The sequence below is a fragment of the Barbus barbus genome, assembly GCF_936440315.1.
Source record: "Barbus barbus genome assembly, chromosome: 20".
NCBI lineage: Eukaryota > Metazoa > Chordata > Actinopteri > Cypriniformes > Cyprinidae > Barbus > Barbus barbus.
Window position 1 is genome coordinate 3,059,929 of NC_136748.1, and position 16,256 is coordinate 3,076,184.

At 37.2% G+C, this 16,256-nt stretch overlaps 1 protein-coding gene across 1 annotated transcript in view; it reads left to right on the top strand.

Moving 5' to 3' along the window:
* Positions 1 to 1,931: 1,931 nt before the first annotated feature.
* The window catches only part of LOC306885992 (peroxidasin-like), an 86,682-nt gene continuing 72,357 nt past the window's right edge, over positions 1,932 to 16,256 (top strand). The window contains exon 1 of the mRNA XM_079442838.1: positions 1,932 to 2,141. Within this exon, the coding sequence (XP_079298964.1) occupies positions 1,957 to 2,141 (185 nt within the window). The 5' untranslated portion in view covers positions 1,932 to 1,956. The remainder of the gene's footprint in view (positions 2,142 to 16,256) is intronic.

Consider the following 16,256-nt stretch of genomic DNA (forward strand, 5'->3'; position numbering starts at 1 on the left):
TACAGCATAGTAGGATTTCTAATGTGAACGTTCACCAAAATGAGCAAAAAGAAATGAAAAATTGACCATTAAAATCATGTTTTCCCATCAAGATGATCTTTTTACTGAGTTCAAATGGGGACAGCCATACGATTGGTTTATTTAGAAAGAAAAAAATCTGTAATCAAAGGTTTTAATTTAAATTGCCATTACACCACTGGTCACAAAGAGAAGTATCACTTACCTCAGAATTAAAAGGTAATAATCAACAAAACCCAAAACCTTTTTGCCAAATGCATGGCAGAAATGCATGCACTAAATTAAGTTCTTCTACTTAGTATTTTCATTCATGGTAATATGTGGATTATGGTAATTACATTTGGAATAAATATATTTTTAATAAGATTTTTTATATATATTCTCCGAGGTGTGTTAAGAATGTTTTGCAGGCGAGTAATCAAAAATAGGACATCTGCACATTTGCAAATTTACAAACAATGCAACTGAAAAGTTTACATTTGCTTGTTGGGGTATTGCTTGTCAATTGACAACAAGGTTTCCTATTTGATTTAGCAGAATTTCACAAGTATTATAGTTAATACAATCTGTAAATCAATTTTTAAATTAATGTAAAAACATTAATTATACATTGATTTCCTTCAGTAAAAGAAAATTGAGTAAGACGGTGTAAAAGGTTCAAAGTAGCCAATCCCTGTACTATGCCATTGTGAACAGACTCTTATTATGAAAAACTGAATGATAGAACAACTGTTTAAATTTATTACTTGGGGGTATATTAAACAACAAATATTAAACAATTTTCAATATTAAAAATTTAAATACCTAAATTGTTGGTATATTTAATTAGGCCTACAGATGTATTTATTTGTACATATGATTTATTTATTTGTTTGTTTTTGATCATGAAATTATTAGTTTTTAGTACTAGGGGAGAGTACAAACACTTTTTTGACTTTCTCAGTTTGTGTTAATCCACACAGGGTTCAGAGTATAATTTTTTGTCCACAGTAATTTCGCACTTGTCTAGAACAAATATGTCGCTTTGTTTCATAATTACAATGTATACGTTTTTCTTTGTTTACCCTAAAAAATGGAAGTGAACTGTAACAACATGCTCTGTAGGGGGTATATTGTAACATAAGGGCACGTTGTAACATGACCATATGACAGTTTAAAATCTGATCTAATGAAAAAAATATACAAGACAAACTAAAATATTTTGTGAATTAAAAAAAAAAAAAAATATATATATATATGAACATTGCAACTATGCTTGGGACGGGCCATAACCAGCCAAAATGCTTTACATTTCTTGAAATGATAATTTCTGAAACATCGATTGTCAGTCTTTATTCACCTGTTTCTTGTGGTTTCTCATTAAAACGCATACAAGTAAATAATGTAAATGTGATGTCATCTAATAGCATAGTTTAACAATAGAGGGACACATTGTAACGCGTTCCTCATCTGCACAACTGGAATTTAAAACTGGCTGGTGTCTTCTGCTAGTTAGTGAAGCATTAAAATACTCTACTGGTAAATAACAGATTGGAGATTAAAAACTCTACTTGCCAGAAATGTACTTTTACTATGGCAAAATAAATGTTCATTGATATCTTCAAAATATTTTTGAATTTTGGCTCAATTTTTTCTCTACATAGTTTTTTCTATGGCAAATGCCGTGAATTTAGTTATGCTAGCATGTGTGGAAATATTTAAAGCAGGTGTGTTACATGTTTGTGCCCGGTGCTGGTTTAAAGACAGAATCCCAGTACGTACTGCGGTGATGCCGGTAACGCGCGTACTCTGAAGTGTGTAGTGTGCGAAAGTTTAGTAGGATGGGCTTTTATGGTGAGCATGATTGAGCAGGCTCTGATTGGTGTGTTATGCCGTCTAGTACACGGGCTGCTTCCCACTGGATTCCTGCACACCGCTCTTACGGCGCACTGGCTGGTCATGGCGTTGCGGACTGTCCGAAACTTACCCTGTTTTTTAAGTGTACTCGGCGTGTTTCTCCTCAGCAGTGGCCCATACCGGGTCTTCTCATGTCCGAGCCGCTGTTTATGTTTCCGTACCACTGTCAGATGTATGCATTTAAGCCTGGAATCAGTGCCCGCTGTTCTTCCTCAGACAACTATCCTGTGAGTACACTAGCCTTTTCTCTGAGACAAACACAAACTGTTTGTGTGTTTACCTACTATGCTTTTTCCATTTAATGTTACAAACATTCTGCTATCCCAGCTCGGAGTACGTTGTCAGTGTAACGTTAATTATTGTTGATGTTTTTGAGTCGGAGTTGCGCACACCGGTTGCGTACTAAGTACAGATGAGTTTGAGCAGCGTTTCGTTCCTCATCTTTGTTTCGTGGAAACAGCGGCTGTGTCTCACAACTTTAACCCTAATAGGCTACTACCTAGGCATTTGGGGCGTCGTAAGTACGATTCGAGTCAGCTTGATCACCCAGATTTAAATGCTGTAAGCACCTTTGATGGCCAAAAATGCTGCACGTAGCCTACTTATGATGCCCTTAATTACTGAAGCGTATGTCATGGGGCCTGTTCCAATACACACACTTGCGGACTTGGCCACCTGAGAAAAGGAAGTGTGCAAGACTGTCCCAGGTTCTGGGGGAAAAAAATAAAAAATCCCGAAGCTTAGTGCAGTTAATGCACACTAAATACTAAACAGAATTTGATGCTGAGTGTATCCTATAAGTCACATAAAATAAGGTACTTTCGACTTTTTTTTTAATATCTGTGTTTTATCTGTATAATGGATAACTTGCTAGAAGCATCAAAACCTTTGTCAAAACCATTGCATGTGTGCTTTTCATTATGTGTGGAGATTGAGTTGTTGGTTAAAATGAGTCATGATCATGCCGTGCGTGTGTGTGTTTTGATTCTGTTTTGAGCCCATTCATCACAAACAACTTTGATTTGTGTTATTGTTGAGAGTTATACATGTTTTATAGCAAGGATTTAACCAAATGCATATTGGTGGATTAGGGCTATTCCCACGTAAGGGTGAGAGAATGCACTTTGTAGGGCACTCTGATTACACCATTGTGCTGCACTTTGTATAAAATTAAAAGGAAAAACAAAAAGTTAATTTGATTACGTATTTACAAGATTAATTCATTTGTTAATGTTTTATGCCCTCATTTGATTATAAGATTAAATAAGACAACACAGAAATGCTGAAAAAAATAAAAAATTAATTAAAAATTAAATGACTAATTACTAGGTTAAATTACTGATTTTATGTAGCCTATTATATGCTTTTTGATTATTAAAACAGAATCTGGAAAAAAATAAATTAATTTGGAATTAATAAAACAAATGTTATTTTTGTTGAACTTCTAATAAATTGATGTTAAGTTGCTTTTTTTCAGCTGCTTCTTTAAAGAATTCTTTTATGTGGGTCACTGTGTTAAAGCTGTAACGCCTGTATTTCAGTCTCAACAGGAACAGTATTAGCTCATGACCAGATGCGTAATGATTCTAAATATCACACCATCAGTCTGCGTCTGAACCTTTTGAGAATTCAGAGCTGGTGTTTTAGAGAGAGTAAGAATGAGAGAGTGGATCCCAATTCGCTCTGAATTTGCAATGCATTCCTCGGCTGGTTTTAATAGTCCTGCGTGTCAGTTGTATGCATTTGTTTCCAGACCCACAATGCATCTGTGCAACTGCAAACAGACAGAGGCCTGCATTCAGATTTGTGGCTGATTGCAAAGGAGTGACTTAAACTCAACGGGGGTGCGTTGTGCTCTCCATTAGCGTAACTCCACATCTGTCTGCAAGACGTTCATCCAGAAACTGAACATAATAAGCCTCTTGACTTTAACATGTGGAAATGTGATGTGAAGCTATATGTACTTTTTAGACTTAAAAAAGCCTTACTCTTAATTTTAGGAGAAACATAGGGTCCTGAGAAAGCTGTGTTTGTTTGTTTATCCAATTTTTTCCCAATTTCTTTTTTTTTTTTCAGCATTCCATTTTAATGGATAAATTAAATTGTAATAATCAGAAAGCACCTCTGATTAATTGAATTCAAAAATCTTATATTTTCTTGAATCCGCTTTGATAATTTGATTACATTTTAATAATCAAAAAGCATGTCTGTTCAATTTAAATAATTAATATCATAAATTTTGAACTGTTTAACTACTATATATTAAAAGTACATTGAAGTACATCTCATATACAATCCATTAGATTTTTTTCTGTAGAATTATTTTTTAACTATAAGCATCATGCCTGCTTCAGTATATGTGAAATGTGCAGACTAGATATTTAAATAGTCTTTTAGTACTTTAATATTCACAGACACTAGTTCATTTCATGATTTGATTAAATATACAGTCCTACTATTGATTTATTCTTCTGAAATTTGCTAAATTTTGTGCCATTCTGTGTTGTATAGTAAATTATGTTTTGACGGATTGAGCGATTCTGTCTTCATTTAAGCATGTATGTTTGTCTTGAAAAATCTATACAATTGTTTAAAGGGATAGCTCACCCAAAACTGTCCCTTTAAAGGGGTCATATGATGCGATTTCAAGTTTTTCTTTCTCTTTGGAGTGCTACAAGCTGTTTGTGCACAGATAAGATCCCTAAAGTTGCAAAGACTAAAGTCTCAAAACCAAAGAGATATTCTTTATAAACGTTAAGACTCGTCCACGCCCCCCTAAAACGGCTCATTCAAACACGCCCCCACATGTCTATGTCACGATGTGGGAAGATGTGTATAACACCACCCAAATGTTTACGCAAAGAAAGAGGGTGTGGCCCCATGTCCTGGAGACGTTGTGTTTCGTTGCTTCCAAAAGAGGACACAACTAGAAATCAGTGGTTAAGTTGTATTTGCAACACTTGTTCCAGAACAGTTCAACGCAAATATTCGAGTGTGTGCAGCACATTTTACGGAAGACTATTTCCTGAACCTGGGAGTAGCCTGCCAGCTATGCACAAAGTCTGTTTCTATAAAGTGGGGCAATTCCAACTTTGCAAGGACAGTCTGACGCTTCTGACTCACAGTCTGTAAGTGTTTTCTTATTTAAAGTATTTGCCACTGATGATTCAAACGCGGGTTTTGAGCTGTGTAGAGTAGTGCTTGTTGTTTGTCGTTTCTCCGATCACAAATTCAGACATGGTAATGTTTACGCCGCGCATAAAAATACAGTATAAGTCATCGTAATCAGTAATTATGTCCCCACTGGATGCAACAAATGCTTCATTTATAATGGGTTTTATTGTTTTTGTGTCGTCGTGCCGGGACACGGCATCACAATACGGTGAGGGGCGTAAAATTTCTGTCTCACGCTTGAGGTATTTGGCCAATCACCTGGATAGCTGGCCAATCAGAGCACGCCTCGTTTCTCAGCTTTGTAAAAACGATACATTTCAGAAAGGCGGAGCATAGAGGAGCAACAATAATGTACAGTATGTGGAAAATAATGTTTTTTGTACCTTAAACCACATAAACGCATTGCATTACACCAAATACACAATGTTCTTTTTAGCAACGTCATATGACCCCTTAAAAATGCATTTCGCTGAACAGTCAGTGAGATTTGTACCTCTGTACTGCTGTTCTGTTCCATGTCTGTGCAGGAGTTGAACTTTTGTAAACCAATCACAGACGTGCATAAATGCAAAGATCAATGCTTTAATGAGCCTATAGACCAATCTGAATACTACAGATCCTAATGAGCAGTCTGATTGACTGATACACAGTATCTTAGAATGAGGCTCAGTGTGACTGCTTAGTCTCTGTCTTGGTTTCCTGCTGTTGATTTACAAAACCGCAATAAAGTAATTCCGTCATTTCACAGCTTGATAGTTAAAACGGTCGCTGGCACATCTGCATTGCTGTTGCTGTCAATCTTTGGCTTTCCAGTAAAGGGCCTCTTCCCCTTACCATATATTATGTAATACAGACAAAGGGGGTGGAAGTATTGGCATTAAGATATGGTCAGAATGAATGTGATCATTTGGGGCGCGTTTCTGACCATATTAGAATAAAACGGCTTTAGCCTATTATAGTTTCTGTTGCCATAATTTGTTGCTTAGAAGGCATGTTGTTGTTTCACATGAGTTCACTATGACAGAATGTTCAGTATTCATTTTTCCAGTGCCTAAATGAGCTTAACAACATCCTGCTCCAGTCTGGCACGACTCAACTCTGTATCTAAAGAACATCAGTGACTCTTTCTGCTGCTGGATCATTTATTTTCCACCTGCTATCTCAGAAGGATCCTGCTTCACCTCTTTACCATCTGTGGCACTGCCGGTTTAGATGATATTTAAGTGATCAGATGATGAACAATGGACTATAATTCCCAGTTCCCTGAAAGAAGAATCTGAAAAAGTACAAAAGAGGTTCATTGATAAACCGCTAATAATTTGTGACAAAATTTATGATTCATAAATTGAGGACCGGAATGCAGTTACCCTGCAAGGATTCTCCATGTCTCTAAATTTTTCAGTCTCTCCATCAGTGTTATTATAACATTTTGAATTATAGGTCTTCACTGGGGATCAGTCAACAATTACCGTCACTTTGAGAGTCAAAATAAGCATAACAGGCAACACAAAATATTTAACATTATTTCTAACATTATTACCTGTAATTCCGAGTCTCAGGCAAATGGGGAAGTCCTATTCTTTTCCGCAAAGAATACATTTACGTTTTGGTTCAGATAACCAAAAATTTCACCAATTAGTTTGCCAATAATGCGTTTATGTAACAAATACACAATTATATTGTTAAAGTACCCAGTAATGATGTGAAACGAGGATTTTTTGCTAAAGCATGAAAAGTCAATAAACTAGTCCTAATCAGCTAAATAGAAACCATAAAGACGTTAATTTGGGCCCCTTCATTCAAGTCTTCGGTCCGACAGGAACAGTTTCCACAGTTCAATGACTGTTGGAGAAATGGCAGAAACCGGCTTCATAGGATCATATACACTAGGGATGGGAAGATTCACCAATTCGCTCTGTGCATCGGCAAAAAAAGTTAACGATGCGATGCATCGATTTAAAAAAAAGTATGCATCATTGTATCACGATGCATCGTTGCTAACATATTTGCATCGGTAAAAACAATTTATTTATATAAAATTACTAGTGGATGCGCTATACTTTTATTGTTTATAAAGAGACCAATAATTTGTTTCTCAAGCGGGTTCTCTCAAAGCGGTTCCATAAACGACAAATTAAGTCAATCACAAATCACAAACACAATCTATCTAATTTGTGGACGCTTATTCTTAAGGAGCCCTTAATGTCGATCATGGATCAAATCGATCCACCATGGCAAACAGCAAATATATTTGTGCAGTATAATGCATTTGAGACTTTTTCACCTGTAAATGTTAGAAAGTAATGCAAATACAGTGGGGGAAAAAAAATTGACCCCCTGCTGATTTTGTATGTTTGCCCACTGACATTGAAATGATCAGTCTATAATTTTAATGGTAGGTTTATTTGAACAGTGAGAGACAGAATAACAACAACAAAATCCAGAAAAACTCATTTAAAAAAAGTTATAAATTGATTTGCATTTTAATGAGTCAAATAAGTATTTGATCCCCTATAAATCATCAAGATTTCTGGCTCCCAAGTGTCTTTTATACAGCTAAGGAGCTGAGATTAGGAGCACTCTCTTCAAGGGAGTCTCAGCTTGTTACCTGTATAAAAGACACCTGTCCACAGAAGCAATCAATCAACCAGATTCCAAACTCTCTACCATGGCCAAGACCAAAGAGCTGTCCAAGGATGTCAGGGACAAGATTGTAGACCTACACAAGGCTTGAATGGACTATAAGACCATCGCCAAGCAGCTTGGTGAGAAGGTGACAACAGTTGGTGTGATTATTCGCAAATGGAAGAAACAAAATAACTGTCAATCTCCTTCGGACTGGGGCTCCATGCAAGATCTCACCTCATGGAGTATCAATGATCATGAGAACGGTGAGGAATCAGCCCAGAACTACACGGGAGGATCTTGTCAATGATCTCAAGGCAGCTGGGACCATAGTCACCAAGAAAACAATTGGTAACACACTACGCCATGAAGGACTGAAATCCTGCAGCGCCCGCAAGGTCCCCCGCTCAAGGAAGCACATGTACAGCCCGTCTGAAGTTTTCCAATGATTCAGAGGAGAACTGGGTGAAAGTGTTGTGGTCAGATGAGACCAAAATCCAGCTCTTTGGCATCAACTCAACTCACCGTGTTTGGAGGATGAGGAGGAATGCTGCCTATGACCCCAAGAACACCATCCCCCCTGTCAAACATGGAGGTGGAAACATAATGCTCTGGGGTGTTTTTCTGCTAAGGGGACAGGACAACTGCACTGCATCAAAGGGACGATGGACGGGGCCATGTACCACCAGGGCACTGAAGCCAGCCAGGACATTGAAAATGGGTTGTGGATTCGTGGATGGGTATTCCAGCATGACAATGACCCAAAACACACGGCCAAGGCAAGAAAGGAGTGGCTCAAGAAGAAGCACATTGAGGTCCTGGAGTGGCCTAGGCAGTCTCCAGACCTTAATCCCATAGAAAATCTGTGGAGGGAGCTGAAGGTTCGAGTTGCCAAACGTCAGCCTCGAAACCTTAATGACTTGGAGAGGATCTGCAAAGAGGAGTGGGACAAAATCCCTCCTGAGATGTGTGCAAACCTGGTGGCCAACTACACGAAACGTCTGACCTCTGTGATTGCCAACAAGGGTTTTGCCACCAAGTACTAAGCCATGTTTTGTGAAGGAGTCAAATACTTATGACTCATTAAAATGCAAATCAATTTATAACTTTTTTTGAAATGCGTTTTTCTGGATTTTTAAATTTTACTGTTTGTTTTTACTGTTCAAATAAACGTACCGTTAAAATTATAGACTGATAATTTCTTTGTCAGTGGGCCAACGTACAAAATCAGCAGGGGATCAAATAAATGTTTCCCCTAATGTATATCAATTTTGCTGTCAGGAGTGAGAGGCTTGCGCGAGTGAACGAGCGCTGCTGCGTGCATGCGCGCTAAACAGACGGAGTGCAATAATTCTGAGTCAGATATGCATTTTGCTAAAATATTTGTTGTTGGACATTAAAAGTGCCTTTTGTAGAATTTCAAACCTACATATAAGTGTATTTTTATGATAGCAGTAACTGTAAATGAACTATTGCAATAGGTAAATAAAATGTAAGCTAATACAGTCCTAATTGCTAAGCTCAGATGAGTTAAAGCGTGTTTCTTATAGCAGTTAAAATGTACTTTTAATTTAGTGATTTTAATGCTTTAAAGAGCAATTTTATATTGTAACGATCTGCTATCTGTTCTAACTATACCGCACTGCATCGTAATAGGGATGAATTGCATCGCATCGCATCGGTAGCTGATTCATATGTATCTTCAATGTATCGTATCGTTGGCTATCCATCGAGATGAGTATCGCATCTGCCTCAGTTATGCAGATGCACATCCCTAATATAGGCTACACTGGTGTATTGATGGAATGACTTGTCAGGCATGTCTGAAATTTAATTTTGATTGAGTAACTTGTAGATCTGTGCTCGAGCCATGAACTATAATAAATAAATAAATGGGATTGTGAACATTCAAAGCAAAAATTCACAGCTGTTGTGTGTTTTACAGACTTGAGGTTTCAAAGCAGTTTTCAATCAATGAACACCATGCATTTGTGCCAAATGATTTCTTATAATATTTTGATGAATTGAGTGTTTACTCTATTGTGTTTTTTGTATGTGTGTGTAATATGTTGTAGATGGTTGTAAGAGTACTTGTTGTTTCCCCTCATCTGTTTGAATGAGCAGCTGGAAGTAGCAAAGCAAGGCCATTTCAAAATGAGAGTCCTGATGTATTTCAGGCTGGATTGTAATTAAAGTATCGTATTATGCATAAACCATTAATTTTGGTTACACAATGCACTGTATTTGCCATTTAGTTCAGTATAAACCTCCGTGGCTTGGGGTCGCCTCTTCACAGAAAGGAAAAACTAAGAACATTAACACATTGAATATATAGAGATTTTACTAGTATTGGCACAAATCTGTGTGGTATTCATTTTATTTGTGCAGGTCTTAAAAAGTCTTTAAGACTAGGATCCAAAATAAACTTTTTGATGGCAAATTATTTCCTTAAAATATATTAGTTATTTTTCATGGCTCGCAAGACATATTTGCAAACGGGTACAAACTGACTTCACTAGATTCTTTGAAAACACAACGTGTAAAGTAAAGTAACATCTAAAGAGTTTTAGGTATGACAACCTTATTTTTACAATTTGTAAGTAGTGTAGGCTACCTACAGTTTATCTATTTGTAAAATGGAAATATTGTAAATATGTAAATGTTTAAAAATGTAATTAAGAAGATTAACAGTTTGTCCTTCCTTTTCCATCGGTTGGTTTTCTCAGAGAGGATCCGTTGAGTCCGAATGAGTTAGTAATGAAGAGGGAAGAGGCATTGTGTGGAATTTGCTGCAGTCAGGTTTTGTCAGCCATTCATTCTCAGTGCCATTGTGGAATGCAAAGCCAGTAAAATCCCTAAAGCTTTGCTAATTTGCACAGAGGAGATATGGGCCCATATAGTTAAGTGAAGTAAAGTGACATCCTGCCAAGTATGGTGACCCATACTCGGAATTTGTGCTCTGCATTTAACCCATCCAACATGCACACACACAGCAGTGAACACACACACACACACACACCGTGAACACACACCGTGCACACAGACAGCAGTGAACACACACACCGTGAACACACACCCGGAGCAGTAGGCAGCCATTTATGCTGCAGCGCCCGGGGAGCAGTTGGGGGTTCGGTGTCTTGCTCAAGGGCACCTCAGTCGTGGTATTGAGGGTGGAGAGAGCCATTCACCTGGACATTCACTCCCCCCACCTACAATCCCTGCCGGCCCGAGACTCGAACCCGCAACCTTTGGATTACGAGTCCGACTCGCTAACCATTAGGCCACGACTTCCCCTTAAAAGAGCACACCTGGCCCTCTCTTCCTGTGCCGGTGCTGTGGGAAGAGTTTGCTACACTATTTCAATGTTAAAAAGCTGAACGTGAGGCCTGATGTAGAGTGAGGACCTCTATGTCAAAGCTTAATAATACACTGTGCAAGAACATAAATTAAGCCCCGTTCTTCTTTGGCGATTCCCTAGATCATTTCTTGGCAGTCCATCTGAAGCTTTCGTTTGACCGTAAATTATTTGTTTTATTGCGCTGAATGTTTTGTACATGACAAACATGTTCACTTTGTCTGGCCAGCTGTTTGTGTGGCCTTTAAGTCCATATATCAGGTTAAATCCATGCTGAATGTTAAAAAGTGGCTTTGGAAGAGCATCTTTTAACCATATAAAGTTTGTTGAACACAATCTACTTGCCTACAATCTACAATGCCTTGTTTCATCTGATTGATGGACTCTTTTAGCAATATCAGCTCTTTTGTATGTTTGTACAAATGCCAATCTTCAGCTTGTGCTTCATGTGTCTTTTTGCGCAAGTAAACGTGAGAATAACTTTTATTCAAAATATTTCCAGATGAACACATGCTGGACTAAATCAGCTCAGCTTTACTTGATTATCCAGACATCATTTTTTTAGAAAAATCATTCTCAAATATGATCATCAGGCTTTTGAGGAACTTTTATTTTGTTCATCTCTCAGTCATCATTGTATTGCATTGTTTTGATCATCAAACTAAGTATTTAAATATCATTTTACTAAGACATATTATTAGAGATATAGTGACAACTGATATTTGTTATATCGTTTAATGTAAGTAGTCTATAATACTGGTATAAAGATTCATTAATTTGCATTACAAGCTTTAGAATTTCATCTTACTTTTTGGCCACATAATTATCAGCATCTGCACCAAATATGTTTGCTCAGTTTGTGTCTGAATAAAACTGAGGTGTTTGTTTCATAGTCTCACTTTATCATACTATATGAGCCATGAAAACCTTTATATCAAATATGATGCTTAACAGAAATCACATATGCAGACTTCTTGCATATTCTTTTTGGAGTTTCAATAAATGGTTCCATTTCAAAACGTTTTGTTTGGTATGTCAGTCGTTACAGGGTTCAGCAGCACCAGTATCAGGCCAGTCTGTGGCAGGTTCTGCTCTTGCTGTATCTGTGTCAGGTTGTGTTATTGTGTCGCTCTTGCTCTTTATCATATATCTGAAGTGCGGAATTTCCTCTGTGATATCATTAGGCTGGACGTGAGACCTCAAGGACCAAGACCACATCCTGTTTTCTGTTGACATGCATTCTCCTGCAGGTGACATTTCTGTTCATCCATATAGTGTCAGCACAGTCACTCCTCAGCGGTACCACTTTGAAATAAGTGAACACTTTTCATAATAGTTTGTTCCTTATTTTTCTCCATTATAAGAATTGCTTATCTATGCAGGGTTTTTTTTTTTGCACATTGTCAGATGCAAAGGCTTTGCAGAGGCATGGACTCATGTTGTCTCAAGAAAAGGCACAAATACAGTATAGTATTGTTGTAATATAAATATGTGCAAATCTATAAAGAAAGAAAAAAAAAAAAACACTATCAAAGCCATAAATAAATCTGTTGTCAACAGTCAGCAACTCGACGACAGTCTTGGGAATGCATTCAGGCAGCTGAATTAAATGACATTTTTCCTGTATTTAATTTAAAGGGGAAAGCTCAAACTCACATTTCATTAACATATTTAAAATCAGCAATATAAAAACTAAACTATCAAACCAGTCAAAATATACTGGCTTATAAGTCTGTTGTCATCAAAAGAGAAGCTTAAAGGTCTCTCTATTTTTTTTTTTTTTTTTTCAATTTATGAAATAAACAAGAAAAATGTAAAATCTTTTACGGTTTAACATTAGAAAGGAAATAGATTTAAATTTGTATTGCAATTTTACTGTTAAAATAATAATTATTAAATTGTAGTTTATATTCTATTAGTTTACATATAATATTACTACTATAGTAATGTATTTCTTATTTATTTTATAATAATAATAATAATAATAATAATAAAATAAAACGGTAATCTTAAAATGACATTATTATTATTATTAGCAATATTAGTAATCAACATTTTAAGCTGTTAATTGTCCTTGCTTGCATCTGTCCCATTTTCACCCCTGAAGAGTTTGCATCAGTGTTTATGCTCGTGGCCTTTTGAGGACAGCAGAACTGAGCTGACTGTAGGCTTTGTTATGGTTATGTTGCATTGTGAACCATATCATCCATGTTGGCCTCTTTCTGAACACATCTCGCATGTGTTGTGTGCTTTTTGTTGTGAAAGTCACTGCTGCCAAACGCTGCTGTTAATCAGTCCAAGCTCTTTTTTATGAGTTAAGCTCTCAAACATGTGGCCAAGATAGCACGACTCAGACCCATGAGACAATGAGTCACAAACCCATTTAAATACAGTAACAATCTATGAACAGTCTCTTTTTGTTCTCCAGCTGACAATAAACATTACTCATTATCGATTGCTGTCCAGTCTTGTTGGAGTAGAAGTGCGCTGTGCGCTTTCCTCCTAAACTGATTTGTGTGTGTGTTTACATTGTTTTATTAGACAATGTAAAGTATTGCATCTTGCATGTCCTCCTGGTAATTCAGCATGAGCTCATGGAGTACAATAGGTAGTTTATGGCAGACCTGCTTTGTTTTGTCTGATGCAGAACCCTGTGTTCTCTAGTTCACTCTCTGATAAAGCCACCAGGCAGCTTTGATAACTTTGTCTATGAAAAATACAAGAAATAGACTGCGTTACACTATTACAGTGTCTTCAGATCTAGTGCAAATGATGGCTGTAGTAGTCAGAGATTTACAGGCATAATGTGAACATGCAAGAACAAATGACGTAAGCATGCAATTTCCCACCAAATCCAACCAACACACTTAAAAATAAACCGTTATTGTAGGGTTACCGTCGTGAATGTGGTAAGGCAAGAGCATGGTATTAACACAAATGTTATTAAAAAGTAGATTATAAAAATCTAAAATTATTATAAGAAAGCAGCTGTCATCAAGGGTAGTTTTCTGTCAAAATAAAAGTTAGCTGGTTTAACAATGGAAAATGAAGAAATTAAGACATTTGTAGTTTACAGTTATACTGTGCATTAGAGTGATTATTAGATTATCATATTCACTATAATATCATTGGTGCCAACAATGTTATGTCTCTGGTACAGTGCAGTGAAATTGTCGACATGTATTTCGTATGCTAGATGTTACTATACTGTGGATATTGTAGTATGATTGGAACTAGGGTTGCACAATAAAACATTAATCATGATTTCTTCTTCTCTTCATTAATTACACATAATTGTATGCAATATATGCCTTCTGGTTAGTTAGTTAAAAGGCCCTCAGCTTGATTCCGAGCCATAGCGACTTGATGGATAAATGATCTATAAGAAGATCGATCTTGTGCAAGTTGATTGAGCTCGGCCAGTGTCCGTGTTGTAATTGTGTTGATTGTATCGGGTCATGGAGCTGCTGGCCTTCCTCATTTCCTAGTTCCCTCTGTTCAGCTAAGCATGATGTCCTTTTCCACTGATTGTTTTCTTATGATGTGGCCAAAGTAGGCGAGTCGTTATTGTGTAATCCAAGATTTGAGTGATCTTGCCGGCTTGATTTGTTCCAAGACTGATTTGTTTGTCCTTCTTGCGGTCCATGGGATTGATAAAATTCGTCTCCAGCACCACATTTCAAATGCATTGACCCTTCGACTGTCCTGTTTCCTTAACGTCCAACTCTTGCAACCATAGGTGACTACGGAAAAGATCGAACCGTGCGTAAGCCGAATCTTGATTTGACAGGTAGACGTCCTTAGATTTAAAGGGGTCATATGATGTTGCTAAAAATAACATTATCTTGTGTATTTAGTGTTATGCAATGTGTTTACGCGGTTCGAAGTTAAAAAAACACATTATTTTCCACATACTGTACATTATTGTTGCTCCTCTATGCTCCGCCTCTCTGAAACATGCTGATTTTTACAAAGTGAGACTTTAATCTTTGCAACTTTAGGGATCTTATCCATGCACGAAGAGCTTGTAATACTCCAAAGAGAAAGGAAGACTTGAAATTGCATCATATTACCCCTTTAAAAACCTTGTCCACTGACTTCATCGTCGACTTCCCGCTTGATCTCCATGGTTTGTGGCCTCGATGTTCACTATCGATCCAAGTAGATTGAAGTCCTTAACTTCACAAACAACAAATTACACAATCGTATGCGATATTTGCCCACTGGTTATTTTTCCCAAAAGTTTTATTTTAATTTGGCAACTTTCACGTGGTCATTTGCTGGTGTTCTCTTGACTTATTGTGCTTATGTGAGAGTGCAATAATTCCATAATTCTAATGATCTTTTTTGTGTGTTTTTATATGGTTTTGGAGCAGAATGATCATGATCATTAAACAGCCCTAATAGGAACACTGTTTTGATCAATCAGAAGCCTAGAATTCCACTGTATTGGATGGATACTCAAAGAAAACATATCCATACTGTGTATAAAAAGGACAAATTGTCACTAATAAAGTCCAAATCTACCAGTCAATGCGTTGTTTAAACAGCTAGTCAGTGGAAAAAAAAAAAATTCTGTGTAGGCTGGTTTAGAGTCATGGCTGCCAGACACTAATGTGTTTTAGCAATATTATGTACACAAAACATAGGCTTTCAACTAAAGATTTTTATAAATTTTTTTAACACAAAAACTATCATTGGTTCTTACTAGGGGTGTGTCACGGAATTCTCACGCAATAGATCCATTTGCAGTTTTTATTCTCAGTCCAAAAAAACAATCCTCATGCGCAAAAACAGGAAACAAAGATGGCAACACGGGAACAGAATGCAATACTGACGAAACTAAAGAAAAAATTAACAAGGTGTATATACGACAAGGCTAATGAGTCAATGATAAACAGCTGGCAGTAATGAGGACGGGGCCGGCAGAGCAGGCAGCAAAGGTGAGGCCGATAACCACCTTAACGGGACTAAAATGACCAATAGACATCCAAACAACACCATCATGACTGTAAAGAAAAGCACAACAATTTTATAACCGCCTCAACGGCTGCAACAGGATGGACAGATAACTCTGCTATGGTCTCCTTGACCAAAACAGGGCAGGCAGACAGTTCAACAGTCACTTTAGCTGTAACAGAGCAGACTGAGAGTTCAGGAGTGTACTCCTGGACTGGAACGAGCTCTG